This window comes from Rhinatrema bivittatum, chromosome 1 (assembly GCF_901001135.1).
Source record: "Rhinatrema bivittatum chromosome 1, aRhiBiv1.1, whole genome shotgun sequence".
NCBI lineage: Eukaryota > Metazoa > Chordata > Amphibia > Gymnophiona > Rhinatrematidae > Rhinatrema > Rhinatrema bivittatum.
The window spans coordinates 310,433,738-310,452,951 of NC_042615.1; the positions used below are offsets into that span (position 1 = coordinate 310,433,738).

The following is a 19,214-nucleotide window of genomic DNA, read 5'->3' on the forward strand; positions in this document are numbered from 1 at the left end:
ATAGATCAGATCTTCAGTATGGCTGTTTTATACCACCAGTTTGTTAAGCAAACAAAACAGAGTGGAGACAACGGCTTCCTGATATTACATTATAAGCATTAACATTTGAATGTGGTTTTTGAAGTATTTGCTTTTCACTAGGGCTTAGTGAGATAATGGCAATTTAAGTTACTCATTGGAGCAGAGGAGGGGAAGCTGTGACTTGGCAGAGCCAAACCATCAGCTGCTGAAAAGAACCTGCTCTTCCACTCTGTCTCAGAGTGATGACAAGTAACCTGATCGTTTGTTCTCATCCCTGTGGTTGTGCCTCAGCAGTATACTTTCTATCTAAGAAAGAGGTGTGTGGAGGAGAGGAAGATGTGGGAATGGGTGCACATATTCATGCTATCCAGGGCAGCTGCTGCAGGGGAAAGGGAGTGTGAACTGGGTTGGTTGAGAAGCAGGTTGTTTTTAGCAGCCATAGGTACACTGAGAGCTTCTGCTATCACCATTCTCACTGCAGCTGGGGGAAGGAGAGAAACTAGAAGGGAGCAAGAAGTGAGAAAGAGAGAAACTGAAAAGAAGGGAAGTGGTGAATAGACAGGAACTTTGAAAGGGAGGAGATGGGAAAAGGGTGGGGAAGAGAACTTACCGTAATTAATGGAAGAAGAAACAATGAAAAATGAAATGACGTGTGGGTAGGTGACTGGAGAGGTGATAGGGAGCTGGGTGAGAGGCTGGAGGACTGGATAGAAAGGGAAAATTCCCCCAATTTTTGCTTCCATGTCTATCCACCATGCTTTGTCCTGCCCACAAGATGAAGTGAAAGGGGGAGCAAAAGATTGTGGAGGGAAGAAAGTAAGCTGTTAAGGGGAGAGAAAGGATAACAAGGTTGTGTAGAAAGGAAGGTAGACAGAGGGAAAGAGGAGAGAAGTTATAAAGTGGATTGGAGAAGAGAGGAGGGGTTGGGAAGAAGAAAGGTAGAACATGGAGTTATAACAGGAAATAAGATTATAATGGATTTTCAAGAGAAAAAACAAAGAAATACAGATAAAGAAGATAAAATTGAGAAAGAGAGAGCCTGATGCAAAACATTTAGAAACATGCATGAAATCTTATTTACTTGAAAGCAGGCCTTAATCCTTTGCTTTGGCAATAGTTGTAATCACTGCATTTCCCCCAGTGAGATTAAACTGTTGGGTGTTAAATCCCAACCTCCACCCCCAGGCGGTTTTCAGTCTCACTCAAAAGGCCAAGAAGGAGACTATGCTCATCTCATGGCTCAAATTCTGTTCTTGGATATTAGCCAAAAGGCACCACGCATGCATACTGCCAAAAATCACTGCTAAAAAAGCTTTTTGACTTTTACAAAACTCTTCTTGTGCTGCAATAAGTACTATAAAATATTCCGTATTCATATTTTACAGGAAAGACATTTTAAGTAAATGCCCTTTTTATTGTACGATTAATGTTGCTTTGTATAAAGTTGCATTATTGAGACAGAGCTCTGATCATATGAGACTGCTGGCTTTGCTGTGGTGTACTTACAGCTGCACAGTTTGATCTTACGTTGGACCCATAAACCACATCTTTTCATATGCTTGGATTTATTTTACTTTTTCTAGTAAATCCTAATTTCTCCGAGGATAAGCAGGATGGCAGTCCTCGCACATGGATGACATCGGATCGAGCCCGGCAGCAGAGTTCTCTTCAATCTCTTCTTTTCTTGAAGCTTATTGTCTTGTATTTGGGTGAGAGCCTGACTTTCTAACATTTTGTCCTATTTTTGGCCTACTTTCAAAAAACATTTTTGTAATTTTTCCTTCTCTGCCTTGCGTGATTGACATAGATTCCCTCCGGTTCTCCAGTTAGCATCCTAGATAGGTTTTTTGACACTTATCAGTAAGTTTATTTTCGTGGTCGATACCCCCAGCGCAGCGGTGCATTCGTTCTCCCAGGACAAGCAGGATGGTAGTCCTCGCATGTGGGTGACATAAGGATGGAGCCCAATCACGGAACACTTTTGTCAGTTTCTAGAACTTTGACTGGCACACTTATCATGCCCAGCATGCCTCCAACCCTGCATCCAGCAGGGGTCCCCCTTCAGTCTTCTTTTTTCCACACAGCAGTAGCCTTGCGGATTTCTGGAGCTCTGTGAGAATTCCTCACAAATTTTTCCTCCCGGAAACTTACTTCAAAAATTAAAAAAATTTTCCCCATCCCGGGGTCCCCCACCGACTTCCATTGATGCCGGTAAGTTTACCTCGTCCTTTGCGGTCGGTTACCAGCGGTGCTTTCTTTGGTGCCCGATTGCCACTGACCACGCCGCCTTTATTTTTTCCAAAAAAAATGGTGACCGAGTTCCAAAAGTGCCCAGAGTGCCCGAGGACCAAAAAAGAAGAGAGTCTTCACGCATCCCAGAGGGTGGGACCCCTGGAGACACATCCTCAGTGTGAGGATAAAGCATCACCTGGAGTGTAGGTCCTAGCTACAGGATCACTTCCTGCTACATCAAGATGGCGCCGGCCGTCCAGTGCTCCTAGCTTGTGACAGGGGCCGGCCAATGGCACGGTTACCCTGTCACATGGTAAGGGCAAAGGGCCATCGGCGCCATTTTTATTAGTGGCAGCCGACGGCCCGAGAGCGGGAGATCGCTCCCAGGGCCCACTGGACCACCAGGTAATTTTAAAACGTTTTTTTTTGGGGGGGGGGATCGGGAGGGTGGTGGAGGCTAAGGGAGCGGTTTTAAAGGGTCGGGTGGGTTTTTTGTTTATCGGCCGACAGCCCGAGCACGAGAGAACGCTCCCGGGACCCACGCTGGACCACCAGGTAATTGTAAAACATTTTTGGGGGGTCGGGAGGGGTGGTGGAAGTTAAGGAGCGGTTTTAAAGGGTCGGGGTGGGTTTTTTAGGGTGTGTCCTAACTCCCGTTAGTGTGCAACTACCCGATTAACGATTTTTTCATGATAAATCGGTGGAATTTCTATTGTATCGCACTCTTTAACGATTAATGATGATTTAAAAAATATCGGACGATATTTTAAAAGTCAAAAATGATTCACATGCCCTATAATTAAGAACTGACTGGCATAGAAGGAAAAAAACATGGATCAGTCTGGGGTGATGCTATTAAAATTGGCCACATGGCCAAAACAAAACAAGAAAGCTGATCACAGAGAAAACTGTACACTGAGTTGCCAACCTTCAGATGGAAGGATAATGATGATTGCCTCCAGACTCTAGGATATGGTAAAAATGATATTAGCAAATTTATATGAGGATTAGTTTAGCATATAAGTCTCAAGTACTCTTGTAGGTATATGATTGTACAGATTTTCTTTTGTTTTAGGGACTTTGAGCAAACACAGTGGTCTGTGTATACTAAAGGTTTTCTCCCATGTTTATATCCATGGGAAAAAAAACTTCGGCAGATACGGTAAAAAATTGCGGGAGAGCAGGCGAACGCCCACTCTCCCGGCACGCGTACAGTCCAGTGTTCCTGTGCACACGATACAGTAAATATATTTATTTAAATTAGGCCGGGTGGTAAAAAGAGGCGCTAGGGACACTAGCGCCTCTTTTCGGACAGGAGTGGCGGCTGTCAGCGGGTTTGACAGCCGACGCTCAATTTTGCCGGCGTCTGTTCTCGAGCCCGCTGACAGCCACGGGTTCGGAAACCAGACGCCGGCAAAATTGAGCGTCCGGTTTTCAACCATGGGCCTATTTTCAAAAATATATATTTTTTTTTTTTTACTTTTTTAAACTTTCGGAACCTCCGACTTAATATCGCCATGATATTAAGTCGGAGGGTGCACAGAAAAGCAGTTTTTACCGGAGAAATTAGCGCCTACCTTTGGGTAGGCGCTAATTTCTGAAAGTAAAATGTGTGGCTTGGCTGCACATTTTACTTACTGAATCGCGCGGGAATACCTAATAAGGTCATCAACATGCATTTGCATGTTGCGAGCACTATTAGGTTCAGGGGGGTTGGACGCACGTTTTGGACGCGCTATTACCCCTTACTGAATAAGGAGTAAAGCTAGCACGTCAAACGTGCGTCCAAATGCCGACTGTACTGTACTGTATCAGCCTGTTAGTAAATAGGGCCCACAGCTAGCAAATTATAAATGGTATTAAAAAACCCAACAATAAATCCTGAGACCAACATGATGCTGCCTTAACCTTAAAAAGGAGTGAAAGAGGGCACTGGGACAAGATAAGGTTGATTTAAAAAAAAAAAAAAAAAAGGCTGTGGCATGTGGATTCTGGATGGAGCATTGCCAGCCCTTGGACAGATAGACTGACGTTCTCTGGCCAAGCAGTGGAATCCATGGTGGACAACACCTGAAACTGATGATCTAAGAGCATGAGAATCTGTCCCAAGGACTGTGTGTACCTGCTTCCTGAGACAAATCAGAAAGTAAGGGCCAGTGCTTTTAAAACCTCCACTGCAGTGAATTTGAGTTGACTGCTTACATTGAGACAAATGGGTAATGGATTAGTATCCCTTGCCTTCTGGGAAAAAAAAAAAAAAGTTGAGATTTGTCCTGCGAATATATGTTGCCATGTTCCTTCTTGTCTCATAAAAGTTCATAGAGAGAATTTTGTTGTATATTTAAATCAATTGATTCAGAGCAGTATCACAGAAATGTTAACTTTTGCCTTGATCTTTTGTATTTTGTTTTGTACTTAAAACTGAAGACATTTCACTCAGATTGGCTTCAGCGATTGTGGATTTTTTTTTTCTTTCAATTTATAGATACCTTTTTATTGTAATCTCCTTTCATCCTTGTTTATGATGATTCTTGTTAAGCATACATTTTCCTGACTTACTCCTGTCTTTAACCTTTACATATAAGCATTCCTTTCTGATGCTGTCTCTCCATTCATATTTTTCTTACCTTCATTTTAATATTTATTTGCAAATGTGTTGAAGTCAGGAGTTAAGTCATTTAACTTTTTGTTTATAAAGGATATGCGGTGCTATCTCCCCAAAGTGTTACAATGTAAATGCAGTGCATTTGAAAAACAACACCCACTGAGCACACCTTAAATTAAAATGTGAGATTTCTGTCTGTGCTTGGGAAGAGTATTAGGTGCCAGCAATTAGTGGCACATGACTGCGCAGCATCTGAAGTCTCTTTCTCTAGGGCTTTATTTCAGTTCCGGTGGTGGAGTCTTGCTGGAGCACAGGTAGAGCTTACGTCCGGGTCCCGTGACAGCACTGTGAAGCTGCAGCTGGGTCGTGGGCCTGCTGAGTACTCTTCCAGCCCTTAGAGCTTCTGCAGTAACTGCTCCCATTTTCATTACATTTGTGAATGCTTTCTTATCTGCTGCTGAAATAAAAATTATTTAAAAATTCAGTTCTTATGCTGGAGTGCTTCCCTTTCTATAAAAAAAAAAGTCTTAAAACAATTTTAAATTTGCAGTGATTTCCTATTGATGGGTTTGTTTACAACCCAGGGGTTGGGGAGTTCCTGGGTGCAATATGAGGTGATTCTCTCCTATATAAACAGTGATTACTGATTATGACCTTTCCATGCACCTTGGTCTTCTCTGCTCTAGGCATTCGCTAAGTCACAGACCCTAGATACAGGGACAGCTCAAAACAATCTACTGCCTGAGGCAAAGGATGAAATGAGCCCCCCCCCCCAGGTGCAGGTGAATTCACCAAGAGGGTCTTTGGTTATTTGTATTGCTGGGAGACAGTGGTCAGGGTTCCTAGAGGAGATGCAGATAGCCAGATACAGTGTCTGATAATTCTGGAAAGCTGGCAATCCTGTCACTGTGCTGGGGACCCTATCACCTGCCTCCCACCTTTCCGCAGCATCTGCACCATGGAGAACTGGGAGATAGATGAATGGTGGGAGTCTGTGTGACACACTCTTAGAGCTGGTGCAAGGGTTTTAGATGTCTTAGGTGAATCTTACAGCCTTTCGTCCCCCTTCCCACACAATTACAAATTAGGCATCTTTTTCCATTTTAAAATGTTTTTTAACCACTTCACCAACCTAACAAGGGAGATTTTATATGGAAAAAGAACAAAGTACAATCTTCTGAGGTAAAATTATCACAACAACATGTATAGCAGAGTTGCTTTACCTGTAACAGGTGATCTCACAGGACAGCAGGATGTTAGTCCTCACATTTGGGTGACATCAGGATGGAGCCCACTCACGGAACATTTTTGTCAAAGTTTGCAATCCAGGCCGAGGTGGTGGCCTAGATTGCAAACTGGTTGACGCACAGAAGACAATGTGTGATGGTAAATGGAACTTACTCTGAAGAGAGAGTGGTATTAAGCGGAGTGCCACAAGGATCGGTGTTGGGACCGGTCCTGTTCAATATCTGTGAGTGACAGCGGACGAGATAGAAGGTAAGGTTTGTCTTTTTGCAGATGACACTAAGATCTGCAACAGAGTGGACATGCCGGAAGGAGGTGGAGAGAATGAGACGGGATTTAAGGAAGCTGGAAGAGTGGTCAAATATATGGCAGCTGAGATTCAATGCCAAGAAGTGCAAAGTCAATGCATATGGGGTGCGGAAATCCGAAAGAACTGTATTCGATGGGGGTGAAGGGCTGATGTGAACGGAGCAGGAGAGAGACCTTGGGGTGATAGTGTCAAGCGATCTGAAGTTGGGGAAACACTGTGACAAGGCGATAGCTAAAACCAGAAGAATGCTGCATAGAGAGAGGAATATCGAGTAAGAAAACGAAGTGATTATCCCCTTATATATAGGGCCTTGGTGCTCAGTTCTGGAAACCGTATCTCTGAAGGGACAGAGGATGGATGCGGTCCAGAGAAAGGTGACCAAAAAGGTGGAGGGTCTTAATCAAATGACGTATGAGGAGAGATTGAAGAATCTAAATATGTACAACCCTGGAGGGAAAGGTGGAACAGAGGTGATATGATACAGACGTTCAGTTACTTGAAAGGTTTTAATGATCCAAAGACAACGACAAATCTTTTCTGTTGGAAAAAAATCAGCGGAACCAGGGGTCACGATTTGAAGCTCCAAGGAGGAAGACTCAGAATCAATGTCAGGAAGTATTTCTTCATGGAGAGGGTGGTGGATGCCTGGAACGCCCTTCCGGAGGAAGTGGTGAAGACCAAAACTGTGAAGGACTTCAAAGGGGCGTGGAATAAACACTGTGGATCTATAAAGTCTAGAGGATGTGAATGAAGAGAGGATGGCTTGTGGGAAAGACAGCTACTACCTGGAGATAATACCCTTATTCAATAAACATGCACACGGTTAATGCAACTCCAATATTGCTCTATGCTTCAACGGCAAGAGGAAATGTGGAAAAAAGGATTTGCATTCACAAAAAAGCAGGGAGTAGCTTGCTTGATACGGCGGTTACTAACCCAAACCAAACAAGCCTGATACTTCACTTTCAATGCATATCCATATCCAGAGTAGCTCTCTGCATCAACAGCAGGGGGGAATGAAGAAAGATGATTTTATATGCAGACAACAGCCAACAAGGACTGAATTACACAGTCTGGGTAAACAAATATGCGTGGGAGTAACTTGCTTATTGTGGCGGTTACTACCCCTAACCAGTTAAGTTAGATACTTCACTTAGAAGCAGTTCCAGCACTGCTCTCTACATTAATCACGGGGATGAAAGGGAAATAGAACCAAAGGTTACATTAATGGTGGGGGTGGAAGGGAAATAGAACCAAAAGGTTACTAAAGGCCAAGAGTAACAGATAAGTATGAGAGATTAAAAAAAAAAAAGTGTGAAAGCTTGCTGGGCAGACTAGATGGGCCATTTGGTGGTCTTCTGCCATCATTTCTATGTTTCTATTGGGCATGCCCAGCATGGCACTAACCCCGCATCCACAGGGGTCCCCCTTCAGTCTCGTCTTATAGTAAAAGTACATGCGAAAATGTAAATAAGAAAAACGTAGTGAACCCAACACTGCGGGGTGGTGGGCGGGTTTCGTGCGGATTAACATCCTGCTGTCCTGTGAAAACACCTGTTACAGGTAAGCAACTCTGCTTTCTCACAGGACAAGCAGGATGGTAGTCCTCACGTATGGGTGAATACCAAGCTGAGGATGCCTGAGCAATGCAAATGGACCCAAAGACGTGCAACAGGCACAACAACTGGGGTGGAATTTGGTAAGGGTTGGAGGAAGGATGTTGGTACTTCAGTTCGCAAATAAGTTGCGTAGCACAGACTGGCCAAAGATGGTATCTTGTCTGCCAGCCTTGTCTAAACAATAATGGGCTGCGAAGGTGTGGCGAGAACTTCAGGTAGCAGACTTACAGATGTTAGCAAGCGGCACCAAGCGTAGGTGCGCCACTGACCTTGCCATGGCCCTGATAGAGTGTGCTTTGACATGATCTTGAAGCGGAATGACTGCCTGCTGATAGCAAAAGGAAATACAGTCTGCTAAGCAGGAGGAGAGAGTCTGCTTACCTACAGATTTACCCAATTTGACGGAATCGAAGGAAAGAAACAATTGAGAGGATTTTCTGTGGGCAGCTGTATGGTCTAGATAAAATGCTAGAGCACGTTTACAGTCAAGGGTAAGTAGAGCCCGTTCTCCTGGATTTGAATGGGGCCTGGGAAAGAAGATGGGTAGTATAATGGATTGATTAATATAAAACTCCGATACTACCTTAGGCAGAAACTTAGAGTGGGTGCGGAGTACTACCCTATCATGCAGGAGTTTATTGTAAGGCGGGTAGGTGACTAAGGCCTGTAATTCACTAACTCTGTTAGCGGATGTGATTGCCAAAAGAAAAATCACTTTCCAGGTGAGATAATGGAGATCACAGAATTGTATAGGCTCAAATGGAGGCTTCATGAGCTGACCCAAAACCGTGTTGAGGTCCCAGGAAGGTGCCGGAGGGCGCAGTGGAGGTTTAAGATGAAGCAAGCCCTTCAAAAAATGTGTTACAAGGGGTTGAACTGAAATGGGTACATCCCCGACACCTTTATGGAAGGCAGCTATCGCACTGACATGAACCCTGATAGAAGAAGTGTTGAGGCCTGACTCTGACAGGTGCCAGAGATAGTCCAGAAACTTCGGTGTGGAACAAGTGAAGGGATCGATGGACATAGAAGTACACCATACCGTAAACCTGTTCCATTTATAACGATAAGCTGCCTAGTGGAAGGCTTTCATGAAGCTACTAGGACATGGGAAACCAGCTCGGAAAGGTTTAAGAGGTTGGAGTATTAACCTTTCAACATCCAGGCTGTCAGAGACCGAGCCTGGAGGTTGGGGTGGCGAAGGCAGCCGTCGTTCTGATTGATCAGAAGTGGGTCCTTCCCCAGAGGACGTGCTGGTGTACTGATAGGTGGTGGAGAATTGGAAACCAGACCTGGCGTGGCCAATGAGGAGCTATCAGAATCATTAGCCCCTTGTCCCTTTGCAACTTCACGAGAGTCTTTGAAATGAGTGGAAGTGGAGGGTACGCATAAAGGAGACCACTGGCCCACGAGAGGGAGAAAGCATCTCTTAGCTGGAGGTGTTGGCTGCGAGTGAGAAAGCAGAAGTTCCCTACTTTGCGGATGTGAATTGATGCAAAGAGGTCTATGTAAGGGTAACCCCAACGTTGGAATATTTAGTCCACTACAGTGGGGTTGAGGGACCACTTGTGCGGTTGAAAAGTGCAATTCAGCTTGTCTGCCAACACATTATCCACTTCCGGCAAGTAGGTGGCCCTGAGGTACATCGAGTGGGAAAGGGCTTCCGCCCATATCTGTGCAGCTTCCTGACACAGGATGTAGGAGCCTGTTCCCCCTTGCTTGTTGATGTACCACATGGCCACCTGGTTGTCCGTTTGAATCAGGATGACCTGGTTGGTAAGGTGATCCTGAAAAGCCCTGAGAGCATATCTGATTGCACGAAGCTCCAGGAAATTTATTTGGTGTTTGGCTTCCTCTGGAGACCAAATGCCTTGAATTTGCAGGTTTCCAACATATGCACCCCAGCTGAGGATGGAGGCATCTGTTGTCAAGGTTATTTGAGGTTCTGGAATCTGAAATGGAAGGCCTTGTAACAGATTGGATTGATTTGCCCACCACGCTAGCGATAGCCGGAGCTGTTTGGTGATATGGATTGTGGAGGACATTGGCTGAGAAGACTGAGTCCACTGCAATCTTAGAGTCCACTGCATTACTCTCATGACAAAGTGAGCCATGGGAGTGACATGCACTGTGGAGGCCATATGACCCAATAATATTAGGAAGTGAAATGCAGTTTAATGTTGTCGAGACTGCAGTCGATGGGCCAGAGAAGCGAGAGTGAGAGCTTGATCCTGAGGTAGGAAAACTTTCACTTTTAGAGTGTCCAAGTCGGCCCCTATGAACGATAGAGTTTGAGAAGGAACTAGCCTGGATTTTGGATAGTTTACGAGGAACCCTAGGGAGATCAGGGAATGCAAAGTGAGACATAGGGACATCAGTGCACTTTGCCGAGTGGCAGCCCTGATCAACCAATCGTCCAGATAGGGATAGACGTGGACAGTTTGACTCCTGAGATAGGCAGCTACCATGACGAGGCACTTGGTGAAGACTCGTGGGGCAGATGATAGGCCAAATGGTAACACTCGATATCTAGGGAGGCAAGATGGCAGCATAGGCGAGACGCTGATCGCAACGCTCCTGAATTTGCTTTCAAGTTTATTTTCCTAATAAGATATGCCTTCAAAAAGAAAAGGTAAAGTAAGGATTTTTCCACCCGAATCCTTACCACCTTTGGGGCAGCTTGACATCGTGCGATATATGCGACAGCTGGATATCGCAGAGGGAACCGGGGAATCCGATGTGAGCCCTTGCGGGGGAGAGCAGGGAGCTCCTGTGGATGAGGCGTCCCTCAGCCCCGACGCCAGGCCGCCTCCGGCGCAGCGTGACCCCGACCGAGTCACTCCCCAGTCGCAGGTCGATGACGCGGCCAGAGCGACGGGGGGGGGGGGGGGGTGGTGAAAATTGATTCGGAGCAGACGCCGAGAGTGAGGGTCACTGGCGATTCCCCTGCTGCCAGCAGGCCCACAGGGCCTCTTCCTTAGCCACCGGCTACAGCAGGAAATGCCAGCGGCCTTATAAGACCTTTTCTTCTGCTGTGGGGGCCTCCCTTCGTTCTGGCAGGAGTGGGAACTGCACCAGCACATTTTCATTCTGTACCACGGTGGAGGTTTTCTTAGTTCTGGTGGGGAGTGGGAACCCTGCCAGTTTGTCATCCCATACCACCACAGGGTCTTCAGCTGCAGGGTGAGGATTAAAAAGAGAGAGGCGGCCACTGCAAGGGTTTTTTATGAGGTGAGAGAGGCCCTGTTGCTCCCAAAATTTTGCCAGCTGAAGCAGCCACCTTACCCTGCCTCATTATAGAACCGTCCCTGCCTAGATAAAACTTTGTACCTCAAACTTAACAAAAGCATTTTTTTAAGGAGAGATGTTTCTTTTTCCTCAAAAATACAAGACCCAGTGCCTTTCATTTTGTTTTGGCCCGATACTTTCATCCTGCACCTTTGAGCTTCTTGCTCATTCAGAACCAGCCTCCTTGGGGTTTTGGCATTGTGAGCCTTTATTTGCAACTATGCAGGGTTCCTGCTGTCCCTGTTCATTTTATAAACTTCATTCACAGCAATGGCTCCTCTTGGAACCTGGCACCCATGGATCCTGAGACTGCCTTACTGTTGTGTGAGAGTTGAGATTCCTCCGCAGCACCTCTAGCCTTGGCCAGCCCCTGGAGTAGAAGTTGGGTTTGGAAATTTGAATCCATGGCTTTCACATGGGAGTGTGCAGCACTATTACTAGGGCTGTTCCAAAGAATGAACTTTTAATATAAAAACTAATTCAAGTTTTGTTTGTGTTTATTAATTAACTGTTCATTGCATGCATGCTTTTAATTGTATATTGCCTTGTTGCAAAACAGTTGGGAAAGGCAGTTGACAAGTTATTAAATTAGTGGTATTCATGAAAGTCTGGGACATAGAATTGCATCACAGGCCCTATGCTATTGGCAGGGATCATCACCAAAATAAACATATATATTTATTTTTTTCACAAAAACTCCCAGAAAATTATCAACTGCAGGATATAGAAATGAAAACATTATTTCCTAGTGTTACCAACCCTTTGGTTTGTCACTGGATGGCCCTAGTAACATCATGGAATCTTCCATTCTCCTTCAGTCTCTGCAATGAGCTGACTGAATTGGCTATCCTAGGGGCATAAGGTGGAGTTAGAGAAGTACAGATTGTGGCCATTTTGAGTTAGAGTTTGAGGAGTAAGGAGCTGTTTTTGTTTTCTCCCTGCTGAGCTGGGCCTACTAACTCTCTGCATCATTCATCAAAATGCACATTGCAAGAGTGATCTGACTGGACAGACCGTGAATGGATGAAATGACAAGGGATATCTTCCAGTAAACCATGGGAAGTTGCAAGTGGTCGATGAGGGCTTTCATTATAAAGTTCCTTCCAGCGCCCAAGTCGACTAAGGCTAATATGAGAATCTCCTGGCTATCCACCACAGTGGTGACTGGGAATGTCAGTTGAGAAGCCTAGGATCACCTCCCCACTAAAACCTAGGCTTGGTAGTTTCCTGACCTCTGTTGGCACCATGCAAGCTGGTGTTCAGTCCCAGCACCGTAGAAACAGAGTCTCAACTGACATCCGCGAAGCCTTTCTTCGGGGTTGAGATGCCCATAACTAAGTTACATTTGTTCCTCAGACGTGCTTGAGCTGGAGCGAGTGTCTGAGGTGGAGAGAAGTAATGTTGAAATGGGGGAAGCTAGTGCAATCAGCCTACGTGGTTGGTGGAGCTCCAGGGCCCGTTGTTGGAGGCAACAGTCAATTCCCCTGGCCAAGTCGTTAAGACCGTCCAATGATTCTGGGAGCTCATCAGTGACTAGCTCGTCCTTGATCCACGAAGACAGCCCTTCCAAGAAAATACTGCAGAGGCTTTCTTCTCCCCAGTTCAGCTCCAAAACCATGGTTCAGAACTCTATTACAAAGTCCATCAAGGGCTGAGTGTCCTGACATAGGTGAAGGAGGTCAGAATCCATCATGGCCAGCCAGCCTGGTTCGTCGAAGACCAGCTTTAAGGCTAGGACGAACTGTTGCAGATACTGAAGAAGGGGGGGGGGGTCTGCTTGCTCCCACAAGTGGGAGGCCCAGGCCAAAGTCTTCCTGTCCAGTAGGGAGAGCATGAAGGTGGTCTTGACTGTGTCAGTAGGAAACAGTGCCGGCTGAAGTGAGAAATGCATGGTTCAAGAACCCTCAGCATACTGGGGCGGAGCTGGTAAATGGATCATGGGTGGAGCAGGTACAACTGGTGATGCAGCAGTAAATGCAGGAAACGAGGGAGAAGCCGAAGCTGCCGTGGCATCCAGACAGACGCTCAGTTGCTCCATAGAGCCCACCAGGAGCTCAAGAAACTGCTGCTGCTGGATTTTCTGTGCTAGGCCTGGGATGGCCTGAAGCATCTGTCAGGTCCATGGTTTTGGCAATCTGTTGTAAGCATGGACCCTTAGACTAAGGTGGAGTTGGCACAACCTGCAGGTCCCCAATGTCAGCAGGCAGAGCTGGCTGAAGAAGATGTCCAACAGGAACTTCGCCAATACCAGCCCTTGTTCCCCTTAGGTTAAGTCCATAAGTGCTGGGGCCAGATGGACTTAGGCACAGGCCTCTGTGGAAGTGAAGATCCATCACGTAGGTGTTAAAGGCCAGCACGAAGAGAATAGTGGAGTCGGGACAAGCAGTGGTCAGGGCATGCAGCAGGCCAGGCAGGATCAGGTTCAGACTGTGGTCAGAGGCAGGTGAAGTTCACACAGTGTCAAGATTCAGGCAGTGGTCATGGCAGGCAGAATTCAATCAGTGACGGTGAGAAGTCAGTCATCAGTGGTGGGTGCAAGTCAAACAGTGTCGAAGTCCAATCAGAGGTCAAATCAGAGGTCCAATCCAAGTCAAAGCCAAAAGTCTGATCTGAGTTCAAAGCCAGAAGTCCAATTCAAGAAGGCAAGGGAGGAAGGCGAAGGACCACAGGAGCAGGAGGGGGCACTGAAGACATACGAAGGAAGTCTGACCATGAAGACAAGAACTCAAGATGAACCAAGAACTGGACACGAGAACGTAGGAACACACAGCAGGATACAGGAATCCAGGAAACAGCATACAGGAACTAGGAATGCAGAGGCAAAGCACTTGTGAAAGAGATGACCTATTGCCGAGGAGCTGGAGGGGAGCTCAGCCAGGCTATTTATACTGGAGTTATGGTGATGTTATCCAAGGGCATCGTGAGGATTTCCCACCGTGAGCTCTTTAAATCCTCTCAGATCGGGTGCGTGCATGCCTAAGAAACTCCTGTGTTTGCAGGGTAGCCGTGCTGCAACAAGCTGGTACGCCTAGGCCAGAGGGGCCGGCCGTGGCGTCAGGACATCATTGTGGGAAGCCCCACTTGGAGGTAAGAGTGGTGGTCTGTGGGACAGACCTACGGACCACCTATTGCAACAAAATGCCTGTAAGGATTTTTTTCATACTAGTCGGACCCTCAGTGTGCCATTTTTCTGGTGCTGGGTTGGGTAATGTAGGAAAAGTCTTTGAAATTTGTGTCAAGGTATATTTTATGCATATATATTTGTTTTTGTCTCCTGTGCTTTTTTTTTCTTCTTCTTTTCTCCCATTTTTTCTCTTCATTTCTCTGTTCTGCCTACCTTTCTCTTCCCCTAATCCTTCTTCTCAAACCTCTGCTCACTTGATCTTTTTTGTTGTTGTTATTGTTAATCTCTGGCCTTTTCTTTACTGTTCTCATTACTTTTCTTTTCTCTGCTCTAACACTTTTCTAAAATTATCCCTCCTCAAGTCAATACAGGCACTATGGCATAGATTTTCTCTCCCTACCTTTCACCGTCCTCTTCCCATCTTATTGTTGTCATTGAATGCTGAGTACTGACTCTAATCCTTTTGAGGAAATCTGTGGTCTGTTTTGCTCATAGTGCAAAGAAAAGCCCTGAGATCATCTTTAAGTTGGTTATGAAATCTAATTATACTAATGAGAGATCAGAAACAAATATGGAGAGATCTGATAGGCCAGTAGTTTTCAGCTCTATTCTGGAGGCACACCCTAACTCGTCTAGTTTTCAGGATAGTCCTAATGAATATGCCTGAGATAGATTTGCATACATTGGAGGCCCAGTATATGCAACTCTGTCTAGTGCATGTTCATTACGGATATCCTGAAAATCATACTTGTTAGGTGTGCATCCAAGAAAGGGTTTGACAATTCTGTAATAGATAAATGTCCTCCATCATTTATAATGCAATTGTTGAAATCTCTTCTTGGCAGTACCTAAAGAATGTAAACTGCTGTCTACCTACCTTGTGCTTTTTCCTTTTTTGAGTTAGATGTTTTATTTGGAGACCTAAAAACAAATTTAAATTAGATGTCAAACTTAATACTAGTTAAATATTTGTATGTGGCAGTTATTCTTTCTGTGCATCATTTGAAATGGCTAATACACATTTTTTACTTATGCTCTGTAAGTGAATATCACTAACTAAGGCACAGTCTAAGTCCATTTTGACAGATGTGTGTAGGTATTCCTGTAAGTGTCTGCTGTATTCCTTGCAGCTTGGTCCCTCCCTAGGAAGCTGTCCAGCAAAACATGGCCATGTTGGGGGGTCTCAGTTGATATGCCTTCTAGTTGAGACTAAAAGCTCATTTATACCTTTATGTACAATACTGGAACATTATTCAAGTGTTGACTAATTGGAACACAGTTCTTTATTAAAAAAAAAAAATAAAAGCTACTTGACATTTATACTGTAGGCTGTTGACAGCTGTGCCTCACACTGCTGCTGTTTTTGGACAGCTTCAAGTCAATCATCATTTCCGAATAGCTAACAGAACAATGGAGGTGACTCCTTGCAGTCATGTGTACCTTTCATTTTACATATAAGATTGGTCAAGGGGGTGGGTAAAGTCTTGATATTTGCTGATAAAGATGCATATGCAAATATTGTCAGCCTTTTCTAAAAATATCTGAATATAGTTGAGATATAGTATGCTCTACAAATATGAAATATATACATACAGCATATAACACAGGAGTGCGTGGAAAATGACACCTAGCTATCATCTCTGTAAGTTTAGACCAGTGGTTCCTAAACCTGGTCCTTGATAACCTCTAACATTTCTGGTTTTCTGGAATATCAAAATCTGCAGCTTTGTCATGTTTCTAGACCAAATGTATGTGCATGTATGTAATGAATGTCTATTATGGATATCCTAAAAACCAGGCCTCTGGGGGAGCTCTTGAGAACTGAATTTGGGAACCACTGGTTTAAACTTAAGGAAAGCCTATAGTGCAGCTATGATATCCAATTTAAGTGAAAATGCCTTTCCATGGATGAATGCTATATTAACGCATTTATAATCCCACATGTACACTCTGGTCCCTCTGCCCGTAAGCCTTGCCTAGCAGAGACCCATAAAAGAGCATTTTCGGTTGCAGGACCAGTCCTTTGGAATTCTTTACCTGAGCATCTCCATCTCAATGCACAAAATCATTTCAGAAAATGCTTAAGATCTAATTGTTTCAGCAAATGTATGCATAGTCAGCATGGGACTTTTATATCTTATTTCTGCATTTGAAATCATGGTATGAAAGAACAGCTTCGACAGTGCCACTTTCAGTTTCCAGGCAGGTTCTTGTTCCTGACAAGAGATTGTTTATGTAACCTTTGCCTTTTATATATGTATTTTATTTTAGGTATAGTTTTTTATAAGCTGCTTTGAGCTGTGGATTTAAATGCAGCATATAATAATTTTTTTAAATAAATACCAACCTCTATTTTGGATGAAGCATTAGATTCAGTTAGTCCAAAAAAATTGTCTGTAACACCTGATCTGACCTGCCACAAAAATTATGACCTTTTTGTTCTCCAACTGTGGTGATATTTTGAATTGTGTAGAAAGAATCAACTGAGTACCTTTGGAACGGGCTCTAAAGTGACTAAGGCCTGGATTTATCAAAATGCACTAAATATCGCATGCGATAGGAAAAGGGGCGTGCTTTATAGTAATAGGCAGTTTATCGCAAAGTGTGCTATCTTAGTGCTTCGCACAGGTATTACCGCAAATTGCGATAACTTTTTCACACTAAGTGCCAGAATTGTTGTAATTCCTACCTAGAGAGAGAGAGAGAATGAATGCCCTCATACTAGGAAGGTATTTATACCTCTATATGAGGTCCACCTAGTAACTCGAGGTGAGGTTTAGGTATTAGTGTAGGGGTTAGGGGCCACTTTGACATTCAGGTTGAGCCATACGAACAGAACAGTGTTCTCTTGTGAAGATTTGATGACCCTCGAAGTGAGGAAACTCACCCAAAGATGAGATTTGTGCAATGTTCTCTCAACCTAGCTTGATGTTACCCAGGTAGAGAGTCCATCAAGCTAGGTTGAGAGAACATTGCACAAATCTCTTCTTTGGGTGAGTTTCCTCACTTCGAGGGTCATCAAATCTTCACAAGAGAGCACTGTTCTGTTCGTATGACTCACTCTGAATGTCAAAGTGGCCCCTAACTCCTACACTCTTACCTAAACCTCACTTCAAGTAACTAGGTGGGCCTCATATCTCCATATTCAAATCACTTTTAAAAACTTTGAATCATTTCCGAATAGTGAAATGTGCAGCAAGGGCTTATTTTTATTCTGACCTTTGACCCCTGCCTAACTTCTGGCTTTCATTCATTGCCTTAATAAGGTAGCCACTGCTACTCTGGATCTATATCTGAAGGGTTTTCCTAAAGTTTGATGAAGATGTGCCCAGGTGGCGCTTGATGGAAGGTCTAGGTATACAATGACATTGATTAAAGATGGGCTTCATGTTTTCAAACCAAATAAAAAGCAATAGTATTATGGAGAAAGGCAGAACTGTACCTGGTTTGGGTCACTTCCCTTGCTGAGCTTGGCTGAACAGCACTCCCGGCTACTTGGCGCAGCAGGCTCTTTTAGTGTCCTTATATTCCCCATCTTGCTGACTATACAACAGCTCTAAAGTCAAAGCTGAGTGAATCATATCCAGTATATGCTCTTTCTCTGATGAGCCAAAAAAAAAAATCAGGTGATTAAGTTGCAAATTCAAGGGAATGCAACATTAACTTATAGTAACTCTTTTCAAGTGTATTGTGTGGCATAAGGTCAAAGGCTAAGTAAAGTGCTGGCCATGAAATATTGGCAGGATGCCCGCTGCTGTGACATATACACACACATACATACACCACAGCTGTGGGCATCAGGCAGTTTTTAGCATTTATATATTTATGTGGATTTCTTACCCACCTTTTCGAATGAGAAATTCAGCCAAGGCAGGAACAACTTATTAGAATAGCAATATAATTAAAGAACTGGTAGATTTAGCAACGTAACAATTCTAGTCTGAAGAAGATGGGCAGTAAGGACTAAACTTGAAAAAACATTTTTTTTTTCAGCAAAACAATAGGTTGTAGTGGCACATTCAGGGGACACCTATTCAGTGCCAGGAAACTTATAGCAGTCAGTTTCATTGTAATGCTTGTGGGGAGCAGGTTTCAGACTGCTTTCCACAAGTGACTAAGGGGTTGGCATTAAAAAGTCCAGTGGAAGAGCCAGGCTTTTATTTGCTTCCTAAAGTGGGAGACGTGTTGTGGATTAAAGAAATGCTTAGAGCCAATGGCTGTGGAGAAAAATTATTTTTTTTATTAAATGCTACAAATAATATAATAAGGCATGCCTTATGGAGAGAGAGAGAGAGAGAGTCAGTGCCATGCAAGACACCTGTAGAAAGCTCTCTTTCTCAGATGACTTTACTGATAGTAAGGCATTATATAGGATTTACACTTCATACATTTCCAACCCCTAAACCAATAACTGGATTACACAATTGTCAAAATATTTCTATGACTGGCCATTTAGTATAAACAATTAATCCAAATAGCTGTAGGTAAATTCACTCTTGCTCTGCATGTAAATTCACTATGAGTCTGCAGCTAAGCTAAAATGCCAAACTGCCTTGGTATGTTCTAAAAATAACTCTATAATACTATGGCCTAATAAGTTAACATTCTAGCTTATACAACAATTTTATCTAACATATTCCCTTCTGTGGCATGTCTTTTTGTCTAGAAAAAGCAAAGCACAAAATTGAAGCATAAATCTATAAAATCTTGCATAGCAATTAGAAAGCTACATTTGATCAAAAAATCAAATATTTAGGAGAACAAGAATAA

At 44.0% G+C, this 19,214-nt stretch overlaps 1 protein-coding gene across 3 annotated transcripts in view; it reads right to left on the reverse strand.

Annotated features, from left to right (window-relative positions):
• Positions 1-4,278: 4,278 nt before the first annotated feature.
• The window catches only part of C1H4orf17 (chromosome 1 C4orf17 homolog), a 68,658-nt gene continuing 53,722 nt past the window's right edge, over positions 4,279-19,214 (reverse strand). For 2 of the 3 annotated variants that reach the window (XM_029597305.1, XM_029597322.1), the window contains exons 7-9: positions 17,887-18,045; positions 15,322-15,365; positions 4,279-5,315 (exon numbers count right to left, since the gene is read on the reverse strand). In XM_029597305.1, the coding sequence (XP_029453165.1) occupies positions 17,936-18,045 (110 nt within the window). In that variant the 3' untranslated portion in view covers positions 4,279-5,315; positions 15,322-15,365; positions 17,887-17,935. The remainder of the gene's footprint in view (positions 5,316-15,321; positions 15,366-17,886; positions 18,046-19,214) is intronic. The other variant, XM_029597312.1, reaches the window with a different exon arrangement.